The 25,265-nt window shown below is 34.9% G+C and overlaps 1 protein-coding gene across 21 annotated transcripts in view; it reads left to right on the forward strand.

Annotated features, from left to right (window-relative positions):
* Cadps2 (calcium dependent secretion activator 2) overlaps positions 1-25,265 on the forward strand; it is a 554,060-nt gene that overhangs the window by 426,960 nt on the left and 101,835 nt on the right. For 13 of the 21 annotated variants that reach the window (XM_033758047.1, XM_033758048.1, XM_033758050.1 and 10 more), the window contains 3 exons: positions 1,328-1,391; positions 4,577-4,700; positions 6,636-6,656. In XM_033758047.1, coding sequence (XP_033613938.1) covers positions 1,328-1,391; positions 4,577-4,700; positions 6,636-6,656 — 209 coding nt within the window. The remainder of the gene's footprint in view (positions 1-1,327; positions 1,392-4,576; positions 4,701-6,635; positions 6,657-25,265) is intronic. The other 8 variants (XM_033758056.1, XM_033758069.1, XM_033758071.1 and 5 more) reach the window with 1 other exon arrangement.

A 25,265-nucleotide genomic window follows, 5' to 3' on the forward strand; every position in this document is an offset into this window, starting at 1 on the left:
AGTAATTAAAATGATAAATACAACATTCTAAAGAAAATGGTTAATTAAATTTATGCAGCACTCATTTGCATTTATCTGTAATTAGCAAAATTTTAATGAAACTAAAACCCAATTCTGACATAAATTCCATTACTGCTTTGTTTTAAAAAGAAGGAAAGGGAAAAAGACAATTTTTTTTTCTTTGAAATGTGGTCTCATAAAATATGTCAATTACTTTTTCCTGGAAACCTCTTCAAATGGCCATATGTCTGAGAAAGTATGTCTACTAAATCCCTGAATAATGAGAAAAAGGCACAGAGATGAATAAACTTCCATCCACATTATTACTCTGCAGGTTTCTAAATCAGAGCAAGGAGGCAGCAGGACAGCACAAGGGCCTGGCCTGTAGACTTGATTCTGGGGAGGTAGCTGCAGACCTGCAAGAGAGTACGCTGCTGCACTGGGCTATGGAGTAAGGACTTCCTCCAGCAGGGACTTCTCTACCCAATGCTCTCCATGTGGAAATGACCATAAGGAAGGGCTGTAAAGAGCCCCAGACTTGTTACCTTCGTGTGACAACTAACTTTGGAAGGAGCCGAGTGACTCTCTGAGCCTCCTCTGTCCTTGGTTTCATAACATCCCCATTGCCTATCCTCGAGTGGCTATGTAGTTAAAATATATGTGACCAAGTACCTTTACATGATATATCAAGATCCCGTTGATAAATGTAACTGTATTTTTTAATGTACCAATAAACTTTAAAAAATAATAATAATAAAAATAAAAATAAAATAAATAAAATATATGTGACCAAAAATAATTGGGGCAAGTAACTGCAAATAAAGGGAAATTCAAGTGTACAGGGGGACAGAAGTATTAGACACCATGGTAGCCAGGAAAGTGCAGCACTGTTTGGGTCCTTGAAGCTCGTGTCTATCATATGTTGCATCTCAGTCCCATGTAAATATAGGAGATGGGAGTCAACATTTCATTTTCTTATGCAGTTTGAATAGCCACAAACCTTAAATACGAAACAATTAGGTAATGCTTATTAATTATCTCTTCATATGTGACCCTTAAGATTCTTTTTCAACTGTATTCTTGTAGTACATGCATTATTAAAACATTAGAAACTTTTCTTCATCCCCATTGATACCTTTATTGCTTAAAGTTTTGAAATCATAGGGGAAGGTGAACTTTGGCAGATAAAATAACCCTGGATGTGCTGATGCTATGTTAACCTCTTTGCATGGTGCTTCACCATGAAACAGAAGTAACAGAAGTGGGAATCATTTAGCTCTTGGCTTTTAAATGTTTGACCTTTTTGTGCCTTCTTTTGTTTTTAAAGATATTGTTTTCCCTTTGGACGACCTGAAGGTGCTCTAAAAGCTACACTTTCATTACTTGAAAGGGTATGTATAGTTCTCAATCACTAGCCATTTTAGTTATTGAACTAGCCAGCGTCTCATTCCTCAGTCTGAACTCTCCTGAGTCTGTTGCGTTTAACAAATTGGTCATCTTTTCTCACTGTATTCATCTCCTCTCTCTATGGTTTCTTCCTCCTGGCAGCCCCTCTGCTGTCATGTTTGCTTGATACCATGGCTTTTTTTTTAATACCCATTTTCCTCCTCTTTTTTCTCTCATCAGATAATCTTTTTTGCAGTTAATAATCTCTGTTTTTCAGACTTGCCAGTGATTTTTTTTAACCTCCTCTACTTTATTTGTACTTCTGCTTGTCACGATCCTCATGCCTATAGGAGTTTACTATTGAATACGCATAGAGGTACCATTCCATTCATTCAGAATTCATCTCATAATTTATTTCTATCACTCCAGTTTGTGTATTACCGTAAATGAATTAAAAAATTATAGAAATGTACTTCAATCACAAAATTAATAACAAAGTAAAGCCTATGCTAAAAAATAGTTTTAAATGAAAGTATGTATTTCTTTTTTGTGACAGTTGAGGCTTGAAAGGGAAATATCTTTTTCACCTGTCTATAAATCTATTCATATGCTGGTTGGATGCTATTGGTTATGTAATGTTCACTCCTGTTAACATCAAAATTTTTTAAATCTACATATCCTCTATATAACTGATGATTCAGTTATCCTATTTTATTGACTTGTTCTTGTCTATTTTTCTGCCAAATTTTTAGAGATTACCATGTTTACTAGTATTTGTATTAAAAACAGAAAGGAAAAACACTATTGAGGCATCACAGATCCATTTTAGTGATTTAAGAGATTGGAGATGAGGTTTAGAGCTGGTGATTTAAATGAAATCTTCAGATTATAGATAGATTTCATGTATATATCTCTACCTTATCCCTGATTACTGTGCATTGTGTGACAGAAACGTTATTGTAAAAATTATTTTGTGTTAGAATTTTCATATTAAAAGCTGCATGAAACCCAGGCTTTTCAAAGTATTCCTTTCCTTCTGTTTGTTAAGGTATCATGAATAAAATTACATCCTCAAACATTGCTCTACTTTTTGGAACTGCAGCCCATCGTGGGTAACAAGTGCAGCTCCTCTGTTCCTGTTTCCATGGCAGAGCCTCCCTCCTCCTCTCAGCAGGGGAGAGTTAGTAATAGCAGAGATGCCCTTGTGCCCTGCATTGACAGGTGGCAGGATGAACAGTGACCTTTATTCCAGTTATAGTCATTAATCACATCTCTTGCTGAACTGAGAGTGAGATGTTCAGGGATATTTCTTCATTTTTTATATTGCTTTACTTAGTAACAACTTAGAAAAACAAAATCTGCATGTGAATTGTTAATAGCTCCGACACTTTAGAAGAACATGAGAGGAGATTTGAAGCACAGGTTGGTATCTACTTTTATTTGCATTTGCCAGCCATTTATGTGCACTTTGTTGAGAAAGGGATTCAGTCCTCCCCTCCCTGTTTCAAATTAAGTGTGCATCTCTCAGATAATATGAAATATTACTGTTTTAAACCCGCGACGGCAGACCTTTTGGAGACCTCGTGCCAAACTGCAACCTAAAGCCCACTTATTTATTGCAAAGTCCAGACACTGCAAATAAACCTGAATACCGTGTTTTTTAAGTTTAGAAAAAAAGCAGCTCGATAATTAATATCTTTTTGTCTTAAAAATGCAATAACACATGTGCCATAGATTCGCCCCTACTGCCCTGGACTGACCTATGTGGGGGACATACATATCCTACTTTCCAACGGCTGTTTCTGTATTTAAAGTTTATCACCATGGGAAGCCTAATGGTAAAGTTCGTAATTCTGCATATGGAATGAAATTAATCTTAATATTAAATTTTACCAGTCAGTGCATATAATAGTACTGTTCAAGGCTTACAACTATTTACTATGCACGAAGAGATATTAAGATATTTTTGAAAGTATTTTTTAAATAAGATTGCTGATTTCAAAAAAAGGAAATCTTTCTTAAAAATTCAAAAATGTCAAAGATCAATGATGTTTGGAAAAATTAGACATTATAAATCCTTTATGGATGTGAGTGACTGAAAAAAGAATGAAATAATGAATTAATGTTCTCCTGTTATTTCAGTATTTCTTCTCCAATAAAAGTGTATAGAATAGTTACAGCACTTCCAAGAGTCTTATCTTGTTTGTATTAACATTTGACCATACATTTCATCATTTGAATGTAAATAAAGCAAGAAAAACTGCATATGGAAAAACAGACTTTGATTAATGGTAAAAGCAAACGTTACTTGTGAGAAATTTTATCGCTAAGAAAACTTTCAAAGCACTATTATAAAAGTGTTTAAAATTACATGACATTTGGAATTTTGGATATAATTTTATTTGTCCCTTTCCAATAATAAATCTTTGTTAGGAGCAATCCAAAAACATTTTAGGAACACAAGAGAGAATAATAAGGTTTTTTTAAAAAAACTGCAAAATTTTTCTGTGTATTTTAGCATTTGGTAATCTAGAAGCAATCATTTCCATAAGACAAAGAAGTTTCCTTCCCTCCTCCTTTAATAGTTTGTCATGGTATGTTCATCAGGTCACAGTCATTATAGTTTAATTAATGATAGTAGAGCTCTTATGCCATTCTTAATGGAATTTTTCTTGTTTTTAAATATATATTGTTCAAAAGATCTAGGCCTCTTAAATTAGGGATGTGTAAAGCAAACTTTGTTATTTGCCACAGAAACTGTAATTCTGATCTGAAACAGCTGCTCTAATGGTGTCATGGGTCCCGTGAGGAAAAGTGACAGTTGCACTGAGTAGTGGCCTTACCAATGGGAGGTTTCGATGTGCAGAAACGGGGTTTAGACAGGAGGAACCAAGATTGGAGGATTAGATTCCCAGTTGTGAAGTGCCGGCTCATTACTTCTCCTCAAGTTACTGAGGACCCCTTCCCCCTTTCTAGGAATAGTCAAGGCTAGGACCGTGTGTGTAATTTGTTTTTTAGCATTTGTTTTATATAACATCTCTCTCTCTCTCTCCCTCCCTCTCTTCCCCCTCCTAATCCCTCCCTCTTTCTCCTTCCCTCTCTTTTTCTCTCTCTCTGTCTCTCTCTCTCTCTGTGTCTCTCTCTCCCTCCTCCCCCCCTCTCTCTCTTCCCATCTTTCCTCTCTTGGTAGGTTTTAATGAAAGATATTGCCACTCCCATCCCAGCAGAAGAGGTGAAGAAAGTGGTCAGAAAATGTCTTGAAAAAGCTGCCTTGATCAATTACACTAGACTCACAGAATATGCCAAAATAGAAGGTCAGTGCAGTGAGCAATTGCCGAAGTGGCAGTGAGAGCCAACAATGCCTATTAACTGAATTTTCTATGAGAAGTCTTTCCCTTTCCTGAACAATCCTGTACCATAGCAAAGGGAAATGTCTCATTAAAATCTCAGCTGGTGAACTGAAGAGCTTTTTCCTATTCATTGCTTTAATATGCCTCCTGGGACTCTGCTTGAATGAAAGACCCAGGATTCGTGCTTAAGTTGTTCTTTGTTCTTATTTTGAGTTTTCAAGAAACCAAAAGGTGTTTTCACTGGTTGTATTTTTTGACATTACTGTAAGTATGTCTAACATTTAAACTATGGCTTGTGGATTCTTTTCTGATCAGTATCAGTATAGTATTATATAATTCTATTTTCTGTTCTGCAGTGTAATTCAGAGAAGGAAGAAACTTGATTATAATAAGAACTTAAGTTTGGGTAGAACATCCTGCAGCTTTTAATTGCTTGCAATATATTGATGCGTTTGAAAGATTAGATCTCTTGAGAGGACTGTACACTTTTTTCTTCTTCGGGTTTTATTCATTAAGGAGACTGGTGTTTACAATGTTTAAAGATAAATAGATTATAATTTGTGGCAAAAGCACAAAATCAGCTATCCTCTATCAATACTTTGATTTACAATAGAAAATGCATCAAATTCTTTGCTCAGATTACTGTAAAACTGGTTTATGTAATATGTATAGCATTATTAGAGAGTAGGAAAAAGTTTACAGTTGATGTTAAATCCTTATACCTGAATATAAGAAAATCATTCATTAGAAAAAATTTAACAACTTTTAATATAAAATTGTACATAATTAATTGTAAATTTATGAATTATTTGATGTTAGGATAGTTTTATCAAGATTCAACCATTGCAAAAGACTGGCTATAATTGGTTATGCTATCATTCCTTTTTTCTTTCCAAATCTGGTCAAGTACTCTAACAAGCATGTGATAACCAACCTCCTGAGTGATTAACAAAAAAGCCATCTCATCACTATAGCAACCAATATTATATCACGAGAGTAACAACACGAAACCTCCTTAGTTACCAGTTTAACATCATTAATTATGATATCATGTCGTGTTAAAGCAAGAGCAATGAGCATTAGATCATTTGAGGAAAGTGGAAGATAAACACACTGGTTTTTACTTTTGAATACTCATTCAGATAATTTTCATGTTTGGGAGTATTGAGTGTTCTGAGCACAAATTGAAAAAACAGATATAAAAATAGACTTTTAGAGCCTTTCAAATTTGTCAAAGAGAAAAAAGTTTGTGGACACCTTCAGCAGGCACAGTATTATCTTACATAAATGTTATGAACAATATTCAAAAAGCTGTAGGTACCTTTTGTTAACTGTCTCCTAGTATTTTTGTCATTACCGCAAATAAGAATATAGAAAAGATAATGCAGTACATTTTTCTGTGTATCTCTGTATTTTATAGTTATAGTAATCACTTAAAAATGTATAAAGAAAAAATTTTCTTTGTACATATAAAAACAAATCTGTGTTAGGAAAAAGACTATAGCAGGACCAAATGGTGAGTGAACAGGAATCATGCCTACCATTTCCCTTCCTGAAATTACCCCTTACTTATCTCAGGTCTGCTGTGACAATAGTCTAGGAAATATCTTGACAATCCACTCAAACACTGCAACCACATTACTTCCTTTCAAAAAAGCAAAATGCTTGCTCGTTAGCTGGAAATATTATAATTTTTCACTGTCTACTTTTCCCCTCCTTTTTTCATCTTTATAAAAAGTATTTTGGTTTTATGTTCAGGATCAGAGCAAGAACCAAATAAAATATAAGTTAGAAATAGGAAAGTAGGCTACTTTTCTTTGTATGTTTGGCTTTCTGCATTTTGTAAGCAACACAAGTAGACTTTGCTTTTCTTCTAAATTCTCTTTTCTTATGTTTTAGGCCCAGCAGAAAAGGAAACAGGTAATTAATGTTTCTGCATGCATGTGCCATTTTTTTCTAAGCTCTTGGTGTGATTTTTAAACCACTTTATGGAAGTATTATTGACATACAAAAAGCTGTACATATTTATACAGCTGTGTAGTTTAGAGATTAAAGTATACAGCTGTAAAACCATCACCAAAATCTGGACTACAAACCGGACACTTCTAGAAGGTTCTTCCTACCTTCATTTATTAATATGATTTTGTGATAAAAATACCTAACATGGCATCTACCCTCTTAGCAATTTTTGAGTATACAAAGCAATAGTGCTAACTATAGATATCTAGTATGTAATATATCTGTGAGACTTTTTCATCTGCATAACTGAAACTTTGTACCCTGTGATTAATACTTTGTCATTTTCCCTCTCCCTGGCCTTTGGCAATCATCATTCCACTTTCAGTTCTATGATCTTGATTATTGTAGATTCCTTGTATAAGTGCTATCATGTAGCATTTATCTTGCACTGGTCTTACTTTGCTTAGCATAATATTCTCCAGGTTCATTTGTGTCCCATATGGCAAAATTTCCTTTTCTAGTATTTGGTAACGTTCCATTTCATGTATATGTCTTATTTTCCTTATTCATTCGAACATCTATGGGCATTTGGGTAGTATTCATGTCATGACTGTAAATAATGCTGCAGTGAACATGGGAGTATAGCTATCTCTTTGAGATCCTGATTTGTATTTCTTTGGATATATACCAGAATAAATCCTAAACCCTAAAATCCTATGGTAGCTCCAAATCTGATGGTAGTATATGCTGTTTTACATAGTGGCTGCTGCAAATTATGTTCCCATCAACAGTTCATGAAAGGTTTTCTTTACATCCTAACACTTGGTATATTTGGGGACTTTGTTTGTTTATATTTTGATAGTAGTCAACCTAACAGGTGTGAGGTAATATTTTATGGTATTTTTTATTTTTATTGCCCTGAAGATTAGTGATACTGAGCATTTTTCATATACCTTTTGTTCATTTGTATGTCCTCTTGTGAAATGTTTCAGTTTCGTTGGCATTTAAATTGGTTTTCTTCTCCTATTAAATTGTGTGAGTTCAGTATATATTTCAGATGTTAATCCTTTGTCAGGTACATAGTTTGCAAATATTTTCTCTATTCTATGGATTGCCTTCATTTTATTTTTATATTATTTATTGGCAGTGTGATATTTGGTATTGGAGAATAGCTCTCTCCTTTTCAAAACACTTTTTAGATCATTTCAGAATACTGACAAAGCTAGGACTTTTTCCAAACTGTTGCTAATGCTTTGTAGGGAAAGCATTGGCTTTTATACCTATAAAAGTTTAGTAATATTTTATATTTAAAGCAAGAAACACTATGTCAATGTTATCATTGTGTTTTAAGCATGGACATTAACCTTATTTGGAAGTGGTTGTCAATATTTGAAGGGCTTTTAGAGCTACAAGATCATCTTCCTTTATCACTCTAGAAAAATAATATGAGAATAAAAAGCCTAAATGCCATTTGGTGAAAGTAAACAGTTCTTAACTTTGAAGGTTGTTAATCATAGGATTGAGCAGAGGTTATGAAAGCCCTTTCTAAAGAAATTGCTAGGAAATAGGTTTTCTCTGAGACTGCAAAATTTTAAAGGTTTTACTGGTGTTCTTATACCCCTTATTACAAATGTAATTGACTTCATGTCCCATTTTCTGCTCATCCTATCCTCCTCCTTTCTAGCCTCTTTCAGGCAGGCACCTTGTAGCCTTTTGTTCCTGTTTATCCCATCACCCAGCTGTGCCTGCTGCCACAGAGCAGTCTCTCAGAACTTTGGTAAGAGGCAAGAGGCTACTTAGTTCCATCTGAAACAATGGAGCAAGAAACAAGTGATGAACATTTTGAGTCCTAGCTTCCTTTGGCTATTTGCATGCAAAGGTATAAACAAATTTGCTTGGGTTGTTTTTTATTGGTCTTCTACAAAGTGCTCTCTTTCTTTTTCTTGACAATACCTTTTCTATTATTACCCAGTATTTGACACTAGAAAGTGACAGAAACAAAACACTCAGAAAGAGAAAGAAGATGTTTTACAATGATTGCAAAGTACACATTAGCAAAAAAGACATTAGAAAAATAATGAGACTATTATTAATTCTGCTTACAACAGCACATTGCAACAACCACAGAGCCACACTTTTAACAAAACTTTTCCAAAATATTTTCTGACATTTTATTCCCCAGAACATTGCTGCTCTGCGAATAGTTTTTGTCCTAGTTTGCAAACAAGAAGTCTGGGAGTGGCTGTGACTTGCCTACTTTCATAGAGTAAATAAGTCAGCCAACTAAAACTAGACTTCAATGTCCTAGTCCCTAGTCTATGGGGCTACACTTTTTCCCCTATGAAATAGAAAGGGTTACAATGTAAATTCCCAAAGCATGGCTGGAAGTTCACTGTGAAGTTTCCCCATTCGGTTAAATGGAGGAGGGAAGAGGAAAGTGTACTTCCCCACAAACCTGGCTCCCACTGTTTGGAAGTTTCTCCTGCATTTCTATTTAACATCTGTATCACTGTTCTTTTGTGTAGGTCAGCGACTCTAGGAATAATATTTTTATGAAATTGAGGTGCTTATATAGAAAAGAGAAAAGGATTAATCTTTTGATTAAGTATACTGAAGGAAAAACTGATCTCAGCTGAAGAATGTTCTAAGTAACAGGAGCTTTTAAGAAATATAGGTATTTCCCTTTAGTTGTATTTAGTAGCAAACAATTAACCAAACAATAGAATGATTTTAAGCGGGTAAAAATGAGAACATAAATCATCTCTAAGAGCTCAAATGCTGCATGGTTCTTCCAAACAGTAGTGTCTTGAACATATATACTATTTAGTAAAGGGCAAAATACTGCCTGTGTATCCCAGAGACTTATACTGATAACACTGTTGTATTAGCTCCTTGGACAATTTTATAAAGTACCTATTTTGCAGAAGACATAACTGAGGCTTTAGGAAAGCATTACTTCCTTGTATGAAGTTGTGCTGTTGTCATTAAAATTCAGAAGATGTGGGATTCGTACCTGTGTCTCCCAGATCCAAGCACTTGCTTCCTACTACCCACCGACAGCTGCATCTCCAATACTGTCTGACTCGACGTAATGGCATTTTATTATGAATAATTTAGCCACCTTACAAAAACCAAGGGTGAATATTTATAGAACTACTTTTTCCAAAAAGAATGACAAGTTTTTTTTTCTTTTCATTTTTTGGGGTTTGTTGTTATTGTTGTTGTTGTTTGAGACAGGTTCTCACTATGTAGCTGAGACTGACCTGGAACTCACTATGTAGCTCAGGCTGGTCTCGAACTCACAGTGATCCTTTTGCCTCAGCCTCCTGAGTGCTAGGATTACAGGCGTGCGCCACCATGCCTGGCAACAGTTACTTAATAATAAGAGCAAACACCGCTGTGGCTGACACTATTCTTAATACTTTCTGTATATCAGCTCAGTTGCTCCTTACAACCCTTTCAAATACATGTTATCATTATTTTATCCCTTTTTTTCCAGAAACCTGAGAAAGACAGTTTATATAACTTGCTTACACTCCATAGCTGGTAAGCAAGAGATTATTCAATATTACTCAATATTAATCTATGATATCTTCTTCTGTCTTTCTCTTTCTTGAAAATCTGGTACAGTTAAATTTGCACTTAGTTAAAAATCATTTTCTTTTTCCCCATAGATCTCATGATGACGAGCGTTGAAAGGGATTACAGTTTGCACACTCCCTCCCAACCCAGACCACACAATATGGTTCATTCATCCTACACACCATCCTAGAATGTCTGCTCCCTGAGGACAGGGGATTTTCTGTTTTGAGAATTGCTATATCCACAGTGTGGATAAAAAGTACCTGGAATGTGTTTGGTACTAGATAAATATTAATTGAATATGCATGAGAGTTTACAGCACAGACACTTAGCAGGCTACTTTCAGCAAAACAGCCATAAACTGTCTTGCAGAAGGTCCTTGGAACCAATCTCTGAGTAAAATACAGGGCTAAGGCTAACCACTTAAAAATGACAAGACTGGGAAAATGAACCAGAGTTTCATGCCCTCATTACAGAATGGAAAAGCAAAAGCAGTGAGGCACTAACTTGGTTCGGAGAAGCCAGAGTTTATAGATAGCAATTGCATTCACAGTGCTGAGTAATATAACCTGTTTTCATTGTTTTCTAATGCAGTGTACTGCTCAATTTGCTTCTATCCTTGAGAATTTTCTTGATTCTCCATTGTTAGAATAAAGATTTTAAATTTTGGTAATGAATTAAATGAAACAAATGACCCCTTTCTAAATATCTTCTTTCCTTCTTGAGAGTTATTTGCATGTTTCACGAGAACTGGTAGTTCATTTTGAGAATTTGGAACTTCTAGAAAACAATCTTTTTTAAAAAATTCAGGAGTTATAAAATACACTTTGGTTGAATTTGCTTTTTTATAAGAAATCTTTGAGTTACACTGTTGCAAAATCAACTAGTTTTTTTCTTCCTTTGGTGTAATTTTTATCACTAACTATACTAGTTAAGTAGTAGTAAAATAACTTGGAAACCTCAGTTTCCTAATCATGATTTTAATTTAAATTGCATGCCTTGCTGATGCAAATTAGACATTATTTTTAAAGCAAAATCAATTTGCTCTTTGGTTCAAAGACTTCCTTAAGATGAGAATAGAAATAATACATCTAATAAAAGAGTCCTTGCTTTCTGCAGGACACTATGTATCATACTGTAACTTACTTAAGATTTAAAAACAAGGAAGCGCTCCTTAGAACTGGCCTTGACATGGGATCTTTTGCAAAGACTTGGTACCCAGGTTTCTTTTGAATCTCAAATGTGGAGGTGCCCTGAATGAAAAGCAACGTGAAACAAATAGGTGATGTCTTTGTGCCGTGAGGATCTTTCTCAGGCCTCTATTGACAGGCTCCTAGTTCTATCCCCCAGCACACTCATTTTCCAAGTCTCAGTTGAATGGGACACAAAGGCTTTCCCACAGGGCATGGTGGTTACCTTGAGAAAAGAAATTGCATGTGACAGTTCTTACGTCATTAGGATGTGTGTGCCATCTGGGTGGTGTTTTAATTTAGCACTATCTTGTCAGACGATAATGATAAATAATAAATAAATCTGTTCCACTCAACTGTGTCTAGAAGCTGGTGTATTTACAAAACAGCACAGTTGAGGAACATGTTTGTTAGCAGTAGACAAAGTCTTACTAAAATTTCTGAGACAATATAGTAGTTTTCTCTTATAAATGTGTTACAGGGTTGCTTGTAACTTTGGTTTATACTTCTTTGGATATTATATATCACTGTGAACTGCATTTTCTAAAATTTGAATGACAAACCCTAAACCTTGACAACGCTTTCCAGAAATAATTTGTTCAGTAAAGGAAATTGAATCCTCACCCAAAAGAAACCGACAGGTAATTAAAGAATTTCTGTCTGGCTTTTTGGGGAACTGTAAAAATTGTTTTTAAATCACCTGCTGATTAGAGACAGATAAGTAGATATAGTTTTTTACTCTAAAACAATTATTACTGTATTTTTCTTTGGAATATTTGAGAAAATTATGTGTGTTAGAGATTTTTGTCTGTAAAGGAGTATGTGGCTACATTGTAAAAGTTCACTGCATATGTTACATTGATTAGTACTTGTGATCATCTGGATAAAAGACCAAATTGATCATTTTTTTTTGTACTACATATAATAAGCTATGGGTATTTCTTTTCTGCTTAAATCATTTCATTTAATGTGTAGAAAGAAAAAATGTGCTTTCCTGAAGATGAGGATATGGACAAATACACACAGTAAATATATCATAAATTAGTGCTAAAATAAATCAAGAGATTTAAAAACATTTCAGTTGATTGCATTGGTATTTCTTATCTTGTTCTTAATTTTCCTTTTTTTTACTCTCTGTTGTCATATTATTATTCTGGGAAACCATTGCATTTTTTATGATATTTATTTTGGAAAAAGAAACAGTAGTACTATATAGAAATCTGAGGAAAAAGAAAGAAGATTAGGCCCAAATGGATAGTTACTTTTGTGACTTGCTTTCATTAGTTTATTTACCTTCTTTTCATTTTCTTAAAAGTAAAAAAAGGTGACCTGAAACCAGTTTGGGACTAGCTTACATATTTTTCTCACCAGTAGATAAACTTTATCTCAAGTGGATTAAATTTTTGGCCTTTGTCAACATTACTTTGATTTTTGTAGTAGTATGTATTTAATGCTACCATATTTGTTATGTTTCTTTGGTTTAACTTATTTTCATTAAGGGCAGTGCAATCTTACATAACATATATTTCTTTCTTCTGAACTTCATCTTGCCTATTTTTCCTTGCCTACCTATTTATGATGTGTTTTAAGGAGCCAGTGCCCTCATTTTAGATTGGTGCATGTGAGCTAATGTTTGTTCAATTTATGAAGACTGTTTTCTCAGCAGTGCAGCTTGTTGAATGTTCTAGGGCAGTAGTGGCAAACCAATGGAACAGGTGCTGAGGCAGGCTCCATCCAAAGCTCTAGAAGTTTTGCAGTCACCAGAGGATGTCACTTAAATTCCTAATTTTCTCTTTAATTGTTCTCTTAACATTCTTTAACTGCATCAGAAATTGGCAATGTTTAACTGTACATTGTGTTTGTGATCCTTGGCATGCACATAAATAGTGATAATGGACCGGGTATTTGGCTCAGCGGTTCCGCCGCCTGCCTCACAAGCACAAGGACCCGAGTTCGATCCCTGGTACCAAAAAATAAATAAATAAATAATTGGTGATAAGAATGCCACAGTTCATAGAGGTTTCAGTCCATAATCAGCCAACTCCAAGACAGGGATGACAAACAGGCACAGCAGAGCAGGAACGACATGGCGCACTCGAGGGAGCAAGGGTAACAAGACAGCTATGGGTATTTTTAACATGTTCAGATGAATCTTTACCTATGAAGACAACTTTTTCCGGTAACTATAATTTAATTTACTTTGATTTCATAATGTAGGAAAAAACTTAAGTGTTGATTTTAAACCATTTTAATCAATATATTATCTTAATATATTGAATTAGGCATCTTTATCACTGCTCTTTGGCCACACTATTGACCTTTTCTATTTAATGCACCTACAAGAAAGTATCAAGAACATATTCCCTTTTAAATACCATGTAAATAAATTCACTTTGGCCTTTCCCATATCTGACCTAAAATGAATGAGGACTCCTATGTTCATTTGCCTCTCATATTCACTGACCAAGTGAGGAACTAATCCTACACTATGTAGTTTGTGTTCATACTACTTAATTAGCTCATCACAGTGTTAGTAAATTTATTCCTATGCATGAAAAGGTATTTTAGGGGCATAATAAGTAGTGGCTGAAGAGATTATTCACTAAAAGGGACAAATGAAGACACTGTTCAGGTTAAGTCTGTCGAGCTCAGTGTGTCCCTTTCATTTTCTAAATACAAAGGAAAGTCTGTGTTGTTCAGTGGCACAGCCAGTTGCTCTTACAAACTCAGGTAACTAACCCACTGTGTGAAAAGTCAGAAGAGGACAGACCCTTGTACACTGGAGGCAACAGGCCAGCAATTTTTGCCACGCTCTCGGGACCTCTGCTTTTGCTATAACCCACAGCTTCAGTGACCAAGGGAAGGAGTGAGGATTCTATCAACCTCAGGAAAACCCCGAGACACTTGCAGACACTTGCCTCTCTGTCCTTTGAAACTGGTTCTGAGCCTGCATTCCTTTAACGTCCTTCTTGCTTTGTCTAAGTTTAATTCTAGGAAAGCAATGCTACGTTTCATTCCACCTAACACTACTGACAGCACTTCTTACCACCCCCTGCTTTTCTCTGTCTACCTCTTGCATTGGAATGAATCCTGCCAGCACGGACCAAATTGTCATGCCTCTGCACAGGTGCGCTGTGACCACAACAAAGAACGCATTTCCTTCATCTAGAGTCTCTGTCCATGAGTCACTCAGCCTGTCCTTTTCTTCCAACTGGATTTCTCTGTTGTGCAGTGTGTAGATTATAATAGATAAAGCAAATCTCAATCAGTGTTGGTCACAGTTAATCCTATATGTAAATATTGAACATAATTTGTCCTTGAATAATTATCCCCTTCAGGTTATGTTATCATAAGGACTTTTTAAATTTTTGTTAAAATTTTTATTTTTAAAAAATTAATTTTACTCACACATGTTTAAATACCGAATAGTCTCTCTGGTGTGAAAAACTATAATAGTACATAAGATCCTAATGAGATAATTGACCATGTGAAATAGGAAGAAAAGGGCTAAAGGTGTAGGGAAAGTTGGAAGGGTAGGGGAAAGGGAAAAGAAAAAAATATGAGAAAATGAAAAAATGGAACTAAAGTGTTTATAAATGGGGAGGGGAGGAGAAGGTGAAGGGAGGGCGGGGACAGGGGGAAACAATGAGAACCAAGACCTGTCATGTGAAGATACAGGATCCCAGTAATGAATGTAACTCTATTATATACCTAGATTCTACCAATAAACTCAATAAAAAGAAAAAATTTACTAGTACATTTTAGATAAGAATAATGACCACATTCATCATAGGAAATTTGTACCTATACATAACATACCTTGCTTTACCCTCCCCCCCTCCCTTCAACCCCTCTTCCCCTCCTTATTTACAAAAGCTTTGTTTACATTTTTTCCTTCCATTCTTTTTTCCTTTTCCTTCTCTTCCTTCCCCCTCCTCTGCTCCCTATTTCTCCTTACCATTTGAACATTTTCTTCCTATTCCACATTATCTGTTATACATTTTAGTCCTTATTTACGCTGGTGATTTCTCACACCAGAGAAACCATGTGATGTTTGAACATGTGTCTGATTTATTTCACTTAAGAATATGGTCTTGAGCTGGGGATATATAGTTCAGTGATGCCACCTACCTCCTAAGCACAAGATACTGAGTTCAATCCCTGGTACCAAAAAAAAAAAAGAAAAAAGAAAAAAGAAAAAGAAAAGAAAAAAAATGGTCTCAAGGTACATCCATTTACCTAGAAATGTCTCAAGTTTATCTTTCTTTATGGCTGAATAGTACTTCATTATATACAAAAACTCTTCTTTATCCATTCATCAATTCATGGGCATTTGTACTGTTTCCAAGATTTAGGTATTACGAACTGTGCTGTTATAAACATGAGTGTGTATATATCACTGTGGCGTGATGCTTTTCTTTGGAGAAGATGCTAAGAAGAGGAATACCTGGGTCAAATGGAACCTCTAATCCTAGATTTTTGAGGAAACTCCATACTGATTTCTATTATGATTGCAGGGCTCTGCACTCCCACCAACAGTAGAAAAGGGTTCCTTTTTCCTAAAGCCCCTCCAGCATTTGTTATTCATTGATTTCTTGATAGCAGCCATTCTTTGTGGAGTGAGGTGGAATCTCAGTATTATTTAATTTGCATCTCTGAAATGACCAGTGATGTTGAATGTTTTTCATATATTTATTTTCCATTTCTACTTCTTTATCTAAGAAGTATGTATTCATTTCAGGTGCCCATTTTTGCATTAGGTCTTTAAATTTTGGGTGGTTGAATTTTTCAGTTTTTACATATTCTAGATATCACTCTTTTGTCTAAGGAACAGCTGGCAAAAATTTTTCCCACTCTATGGTTGTCTCTTCACTCTGTTGGTGGTTGGTTTCTTTTGCTGTGCAAAATATTTTTTAATAAGGTGAGATTGTGGTTTTGTTCATAAACTCTGCCTATACCAATGTTTTCAAGAATTCTGCCTACTCTATCTTCCAGCAGATACAGTGTTTCAGTTTCAATATTTAGATATTTGATCAACTTTGATTTTAGTTTAGTGCATGGTAAGAGATATGGGTCTAGTTTTAGTCTTTGGTATATGGAAAGCCAGTTTTTCCAGCACAATTTATTTTATTTTTTGGTTTTTTGAGACATGGTCTCACTATGTAGTTGAGACTGACATGGAACTCACTATGTAGCCCAGTCTGGTCTCGAACTCACGGTGATCCTCCTGCCTCAGCCTCCTGAGTGCTGGGATTACAAGCATGTGCCACTACACAATTTATTAAAGAGGCTATCTATCTTTCTTCCAGTGAAGAAGTTTAGACCCTTTCTCAAAAATAAGGTGGCTGAGTGTGTTTTGAGTTGCTCCTACATCATCTTCTGGTCTGTTCCATTTCTCAGATCTGTGTTTTGGTTTTTGCCAGTACCGTGCTGTTTTATCATGGTAGCTTTGTGGTATAGTTTCAAGTCAGAAATTCTGCCCAGAATTGCTTTTGCTATTTTACGTGTCTTCTGGTTCCAAATGAATTTTAGGATTATTTTCTGTAATTCTGTGAGGCATGCTGTTGGTATTTTGATCACTATTGCATTAAATCTGTACAACAATTTTGAGGATATGGACATTTTCATTATATTGATTATTCCAACAAAAAAGGGGGTAACTAACTATTGTCTAATATCCTCTTTGATCTCCTTTTTCAGAATACCAAGGTTTTCAGAATACCAAGGTTTCCTTCATTAGTTTGTTTGTTTTGGATGCTACTTTGAAAAAGTGTTTCCCTAATTTCTCTCTCAGTGAGTTTGTTATTTGAGTACATGAATCCTATTGATTTTTGAGTGTTGACTTTGTATCTATCTGATTGAATTTGGTTATTAAATCTAGAAGTCTTTTAGTGGAGATTTTGGAGTCTCCTATCATGTCATCCACAAATAATAATAATAATTTAACTTCTTTCCTAGACTTATTCCTTTTCATTCTTTATCTTCTCTAATGGCTCTAGCTAATATTTCCAGAACTCTACTGAACAGGAAGTGTACTACTAGACATCTTTTCCTGTTCCTGATTTTAGAGTGAAAGCTTTGAGTTTTGACTATTTAGTATGATGTTGACTATTAATAGATGGCTTTTATCAGATTGAGAAAATTTATTACAATTTTCTGTATAGTTTTTATCCTAAATGGATGTTGGACTTTGTAAAATGCTGTGGTTTTTGTCCTCTCTTTTTTGGTTGGATATTTTTCTGGTTTTGATATCAGAGTAATGCTTCCTTCCAGGAATGAGTTCAAGAGTATTGCTTCCCCTTCAATTTCATTAAGGGGTTTGAGGAGTAGTGGCATTAGATCTTCCCTAAATTTCTAGTGGAATTCAGCAGTGAATCCTTCAGAACCTGGGCTTTTCTTTGTTGATGGGTTTTTAATTACATTGACTGATACTGGTTTATTTAGAATTGTGTGTCTTATTGATTCAGCTTAGGTAATTCACATGTATTTAGAAATCTGTCTGTTTCTTCTATACTTTCTATCTTATTAGAATACAGGTTCTTAAAGTAGGTATTGATCTTCTGGGATTTCTTCAGAGTCTGTTGTGATTTCACCCTTTTCATTACTTAATCAATTTTTTTTTTTTTTTTTTTTTTTGCAACAGGAATCAAACTCAGGTCCTTGAGCATGTGAGGCAGGCAGTGGGGCAGAACCACTGAGCTAAATCCCCAGCCTTCACCCTTTTCATTACTAATTTCATGGATTTGAGTCTTTTCTTTCCTGTTTTGGATAAGACTGACTAGGGGTTTGTCAATTTTATTTAGTCTTTCAAAGAACCAACTCTTCAATTCATTGATTGTTTCTGTTTTCTTAGTCTTAATTGCATTAATTTCTGCTCTAATATTTATAATTTCCTACCTTCTCCAAGCTTTGGGCTTGACTTGCTCTTCTTTTTCTAGAAGCTTGAGGTTCAACTATAGGTTACTTATTTTAGCTCATTCTGTTTTTCTTTTTTTTTTCACTGTTTATTGGTATATTTAAGGTAAACAAAATAGTTACTTTATCCTGGGATCTTGTACCTTTACATGATGTATCTTGGTTCTTATTTTTTCCCTATTCCCCTGCTCTCATTTCACCCCCTTCACCCTTCCCTATTTACAAATATTTTGTTTCCATTTTTCCATTTTTCAAATTTTTTCTTTTCCCTTGTTCATTCTGCTTTTATGATGTGGGAATTTACAGTTATAAATTTCCCTCATGGAACTTCTTTCATTGCATCCCGTAAATTCTGATATATTGTATTAGTGTTATTATTTAATTGTAGAAACTGTTTAATTTCTTCTTTAATCTGTGACCCACTGGTAGTTCAGGGGTGTGTTATTTAATTTTCATGTGTTTGTGAAGTGTTTTTATTTTCTTTCATCATTGAACTTTCATTGAGATCTGTTAATATGCATGGGATAATTTCAATCCCTTTACATTTACTTAAGCATGTTCTATGAGCTAGTATGTAGTCTCTTTTGGAAAATGAGCATCTTGTGTGGACCTTCAAAGAATACGTCTTCTGATGTTGTGGGGTAGAGCACTCTATATATTAAGTCCATTTGTTCAAAAATTTGGTTCAGTTCCATTATTTCTTCATTAATTTTTTTTGTCTAGTTGACCTGTTTGGGACAGTATGGTATTCAGGTCTCCCATTAAAATAGTATTAGCACTTATTTGATTTTTCATGCCTGTTAATATTTATTTTTTAAAAAATAAAGTATTCTGGAAAAAATATTTATTTTATATAGTTGGGTGTGCTGGTATTTGATGTATATTTACTTATGATTGTTATCTCTTCCTCTTAGCTTGTTCCCTTAACAAGGATGTAGTGACTTTTTTTTTTTTTTTTTTTTTTTTTTTTTTTTTTTTTTTTTTGGCTCTCTTCATCAATCTTGGCTTGAAATACACTTTGTCTACAAATAGAGTAGCTATCTCTGATGCTCTCTGGGTTGCTGTCACATGGAGTATTGTTTTCCATCCTTTATCTTTCAGCTTATGATTTTCTTTTTCAGTTAAATGTGTTTCTTATATGTAGCATATTGTTGGATTTTGTTTATTGATCCATTCTGCTAGTCTGTTTCATAGCCAGGCTTTTCACTAGTGAATTGAGACTATTAAAATTGATGGTTATAATTTATATGTATTGACTTATCCTTGTCATGTTATTTTCCTGTTTAATTACTTGCCTTACCTAGTGGATTCATCCTGTTGTTGTTCATGGAGTCGTAGTCCCACTGTCTCTTTCTAGAATGTCCTTCAGAACATTTTGGTGTGCTGGTTTGATGGTCATGACTTTCTTCATGTTTTTGTCATAGAAGTAACTTGTTTCTCTATTTTGAAACATAGTACTGTGGGGTACATCAATCTGGTTTGAAGGTTTTCTTTTAAAGCTTGAAATACTCCAAGCTCTTCTTGACTTAAGGATTTGTGTTGAAAAGTCTACTGTAATTCTGATGGGCTTTCCTTTATAAGTGATTTCTTTCTTTTCTCTAACAGCCATTAATATTTTGTTCTTGTGTTGAATTTCTGGAATCCTATCATATATCTACAGCTAGATTTTATTTTATATTTTTACCATGGCTAATTGGAGTTCTCACTTATCTGTACATCCAATTTTTTTTCCATGCTTGGGAATTTTTATGCCATTACTTCTATGAATAGTTTTTTTTATATCATTTACATTATCTCCTGGTTTTTCATTGACTCCAGTCAATTTTATGCTGTTCTTCTTTGCATAATCTAGCAGCTATTGGATTGACTTTTCATGGTCCTTTGTTATTTTTAAGAAATCTTTCTTTTCATCATCACTAACTGCATTCCTGTCTTCTAGATCTGATATTCTATCCTCACATTGGTTCATTCTACTTGATATATTTTCAGTATAATTTTTAATGTGTGGGATATGATTGAATCTGTTTCATGGATTACATTTCTTTCCTATGTTGGGCATTCATGGTCTCCATCATCTCCCTAAGCTCTTCTATTTTTTCTAATCTGTATCTTCTCCAGATTCATTAATTATGCCCTTCGGTATGATCATTATCTCTGAATTTATCTGAGAAATTATTTCTGATTTTATTTTTTTCTAAATCTTTATTTATTTGCTTTGTTACTTCCACCATTACCACTTCAGAGAGTCCAGGTGTGTGCCTTGAAATTGTCCCACCTCATTTCCCCCTGGGTTTGCCTTTGGTAAGCTGGAAGTCTGGGATTGCATCTTGCTTCCATGTCTTCTCATTTTCTATTTTTTTAGTTTAATTCCTGAATTGATGTTTGTATATTATTTATGGGAGATATCTTTATTGCTAGTATCAAGAACCATTATAAAATGACTACTGCTCAGAAATGTCTTTGAGTTGTAGCTGGCTTTGGGATTTTTAGTCTGTTGCAAGATCCTACTTCTTCAACTGATAGGGGATGAGAAATTGCTGCCTGTTGGACTTAGCCCCCCAGTTCTTTGGTACTGGCCAGTAGTATTGTTTATGACCCTTAGAAAATCTCAGTCTTGTCATATAAGGAAGAACAACTGATTAGAACAGTTATGTCACCTTAGCTACAGTAGTACAATCAGTAATCAAACTAGCATCAAACACACCCTAGAAAATGACAAACTGTGGTAACTATTAGTTTACCACCTTTAACCATATGAACAGGATTTGTAGTTATATAAACAAATCTAAAACAACCCAGAAAATTGTGTACAGTAAATACTCAATATGGAGATTTTTTATCAAGGGAGAAAATGGAAAAGGGGTTGGGGAAAAAATAGAGAAATGGTAGAAGAGAAAAGGATTAGAATCAAGCTTGGAAGTCAGAGGAAAATTGTGCAAGCTTTGGGAACTGGTGAAGAAAACAGGAGGTAAAAGAAGGAACAAACAGAAACAAAAGAACAAAACAAAAACCAACAAAAAATGTCCTCACTCATATGAAAACCAGAACAAAAAAAATCAAGAAAAATAAAATAAAAATGAAAAAGCAGAAAAAAACATTCACCTCTGGGCTTCTCTGCTGTCACTAGGTGACAGAAGGTGCAGACAGAGCCCTGATTTATGTTGACTGATCCCAGCAAACCAGCAGTAGAGTTATAGTGGTGGTGGATAGCCCCAGCAAACCTAGACTTAGTTCCACTGTAGTTCAGTCTCTTTCTGGTTTCTGACTCTGAGGCTGGGACTCAAATTTTTCAGCCTACAAGATTCAGAATGACTTTCTGGCTTGAACTCAGCTCCCTGACCTCCTGGCTTGAACTTCATTGCACCTCACCCTGACACCTGGAGCCAGCCCACAGATGCTCTGAGTTCTAACTTCCATTGGCTCCTTTCCAGAATGGCTACTAGCCAATCATCCTCCCCTAGGGGGACATAAGAACCTGAATAACTCACCAGCCACTGCAGTCCAAAGTGTCCACTGCTCCATTCCACTGATGCCTTTTTCTGTGGAGGCCTCCTGATGGTCCCTTTCTTTCCTCTCCCTATATGGTCTAATTTAGATCTGTGCTGAGTCCTGGAGACCCACTTCCCTCCTCCTCTTCCTTATATTGCTATATTCCAGCATCTGGATTCCAAATATTGAAGAGGCTATCTCTCTGCTGCTTTCCGTTCTACCATCGTCTCCAAACTCTTTATCATGAGAACTTCATCTTAAGTTTAAATGACACATATATTAGAATATTTAAGGGCTGGGGATTTAGCTCAGTGGTTCCGCCGCCTGCCTTGCAAGCACAAGTACTGGAGTTCTATCCCCGGTACCAAAAAAAAAACAAAAAAAAAAAAAAAAAAAGAATATTTAAGGACAGTCACCTCTTACAAAACATGTAAGCACAGTAAACTTCAGAATTCTCAGTATTTCCCTTTAAACATATGTACATCAGCACCTATCCATACCTTCTATTCTTCAGAATCAGAAGATATCTTCTTCAAAGTCAACTCACTCTGCTCTGATACTAATTTCAATTCCACTTGCTATTTTATCAACAGATTTCACTCCCTTATGCATCTCTTCTTTTTCCAGATTTCTGTCTCTTTCCAGATTTTTCCCTTCCGTCTATAACTATTATATCACTAAAAATGCTTGCCATACTCTCTACATATCCTCCCTGCTGCATTCCACAAGCCAGTGTATACTTCCACCTTTATTTCACCTATCTTCATTTCTCACTTCACAGAAGTGTGGATTCCAATCTTCTTAAACTGCCAGGTGGGGAAATTATACTATCCTAGAGTATGGCAGCGTAAGGGGGAAAGTGAGAAGGAGGAAAGCTTTTATGTCATATTCCTGCCTTGCATTGGTTTAGGACAATCTATGCCTTGTCTCTTGCTATCAGAATTGGTATCCAGAGCCCTGGATACCAGTGTTTCGAAGGAATATGAAGATATAATCCCACCTCTGCTATAGAAAAATGTTGATGAAAGTAAGTATGAGCTGAGTGACTCACCTTCTAATCCTCCATCATTCAGATCACCAAGCTTAGTCAGTTACTACAACCCAAGGAGACTGTTGGCCAGGTGCTGCTGCTTTGAATAGAATAGATTAAACGTGAATTCTTATCCATAGGAGTTGCCTAATAAATTAATAGTAACAATGAATAATTAGTATTTTGTCCTAAATTTCCTAGGACTGTCTGTGCCAAAGCTTTAAACTACTTTCTCTTCAAACTCCCTACAAGGGACATGGCCAAGGGCTAACCTATCATCCATTCTCAGTGACTCAGTGGCCTGATATCTCATACCACAATAACTAGAATCCTGAGGAATGCAGCCTCTCTAAACAACAGTGAATGAAATTGTATGTACCATAAGAACTAACAAAGACAAGTATTAAAGTTTAATATAACATCTCAAGGGGACAGAGCAAGATACTAGATTTTTTTATAAGAAAAAGAAATTGTGAAATTATTGGGTATGAAAATAAGATAGTTGTAAAGAAGATAATATACAGGGTGAGCTTAGCTGAAGAATTTGTTAGAGACCTGAGGAATCAGAATAAGGAGAATGTGGCAAACAATATAAAAGGAAATCTGAGTGCTGTGCAGAGAATAGAATAAGATAGATTGCCAGTAGGTGAAGAAAAGATGTCCAAATAAATAAAGTATGAAAGAGGAAAACACCATAGAGACACAAGACACAAAGAAAATAATGGAACAAATCATGAACAAATGTAAAAATTGCAAGCCTAATTAAAGTCAATATATTTATTGAAAAACTATATATTAGTTAAAAATTAGCACAACAAAACACAAATGGACCAGTAAATTTTTTTAAAAAATTAAACTAGTTACAAAAGATTTCCTCCTCTCAAAATCCCCAAGCCAAATTTTTTTGTTGTTGTTTGTTTGTTTTATTTTGTTTTGGATACCAGTGGTTGAACTCAGGACCTTGTACTAGCAAGCAGGTAGAGGTACCACTGAGCTAAATCCCTAGCCCCAAGCCAAGTAGGTTTTGAAAGCAACTTCTATGAAACTTTAAAGAAACAAATAATTCCTCTTCAGAATGCATTCCATGAAATGGGAAGTGAGTTGATGCTGCCTAGTTCATTTCATGGAGCAAATATCATCTTAATTTCAAAAACAATAAAGATGGTAGGACAAGAGACAATTATGAGCCTATTTTATTATTAACCCCCTTTCTATATCTGTTGGACCTCTTATCCCATATATGTAAGTATTATCACATTTTTCCAAAATAATGTAGCTATTAGTGAAATGCATGACATTGTTTTACCTTTTTGCATATTTTAATGGCTACTTTAATAGAAGACAGCTGAATACTCATATCTGTTTCTGGAGTCCATTGCAATATATTATTTTGATTGGAATATATGAAAAAATTAGACTCATACTAATATGAAACTGGAAAAATAAGTATTTAATAGGGTTTTTTTTTAGATAATTGTGAGGTGTTTTGTTTTGTTTTGTTTTTTGGTGCCAGAGATGAAACTCAGGACTGTGCCCTTCTGAATCAGGTGGCAGGATCACTGAGCTAAATCCTTGGCCCAGTTGTGGATTTTCTTCTATGATAACTACACCATATCCCAACAAATGATAACTTCTTCACAGTTAATTGCATTGGGAGGTCTGAGAACATATTAATTAACTTTTCATATTGTTACATAAGTTCCTTTGATTTATCTTGGATTTTGATGGGTGTTTCACTGAATGTAATTTTTTCAACTTTATACGTTAATGATTGGGAAAATTTGGTTCACTGAATTAGCATTTTCTTATGTTGACAAATGTTACATAATATTTTTAATTACCCTTTTTAATATCAACCCTTTCTCATCAGAAATTTCTTAATCTATTCAGAGGCTGTCATGGTTAAGGCATATACAAGTTTCCTAAAACACTGGTTTTCCTTGAAAACTCTAGTATCATTGGCAAAAAAATAAAATATTGTCTATTGTTTCCTTAAAGTGACATGTTTGCATCATTCCTCAGAAAATATCTGCCAAATATCCAGGACTGAATAAACATACTTTGTCAGTCTTTTCAAGTAAAACTACTTCAAACTGGGAAGGGAGCTATGTCACAGTCATTCTATCCTCGACTCAGTTACACAAGTAACTTTTCCTTGAAACAGTCATCATACTTCAATATGTAAAAGGGCCTTATGCAAACTTCTTATTGTCACATGTAATATTTTCAAATGTGTTCTCAAAAGCAGAGATTTATGAGACAGGAGCATGGCAAGTTCAAGGCCAGTCTGGGCTTAGACCTTGTCTCAAAATAAGAATTTAAAAGAAGCCAGGGTTAAAAAAAAAAAAGAAGAGGGGGGGGGGG

The sequence above is a fragment of the Fukomys damarensis genome, unplaced genomic scaffold (genome assembly GCF_012274545.1).
Source record: "Fukomys damarensis isolate Sample0158 unplaced genomic scaffold, DMR_v1.0_HiC HiC_scaffold_4, whole genome shotgun sequence".
In the NCBI taxonomy this organism is placed as follows: Eukaryota; Metazoa; Chordata; class Mammalia; order Rodentia; family Bathyergidae; genus Fukomys; species Fukomys damarensis.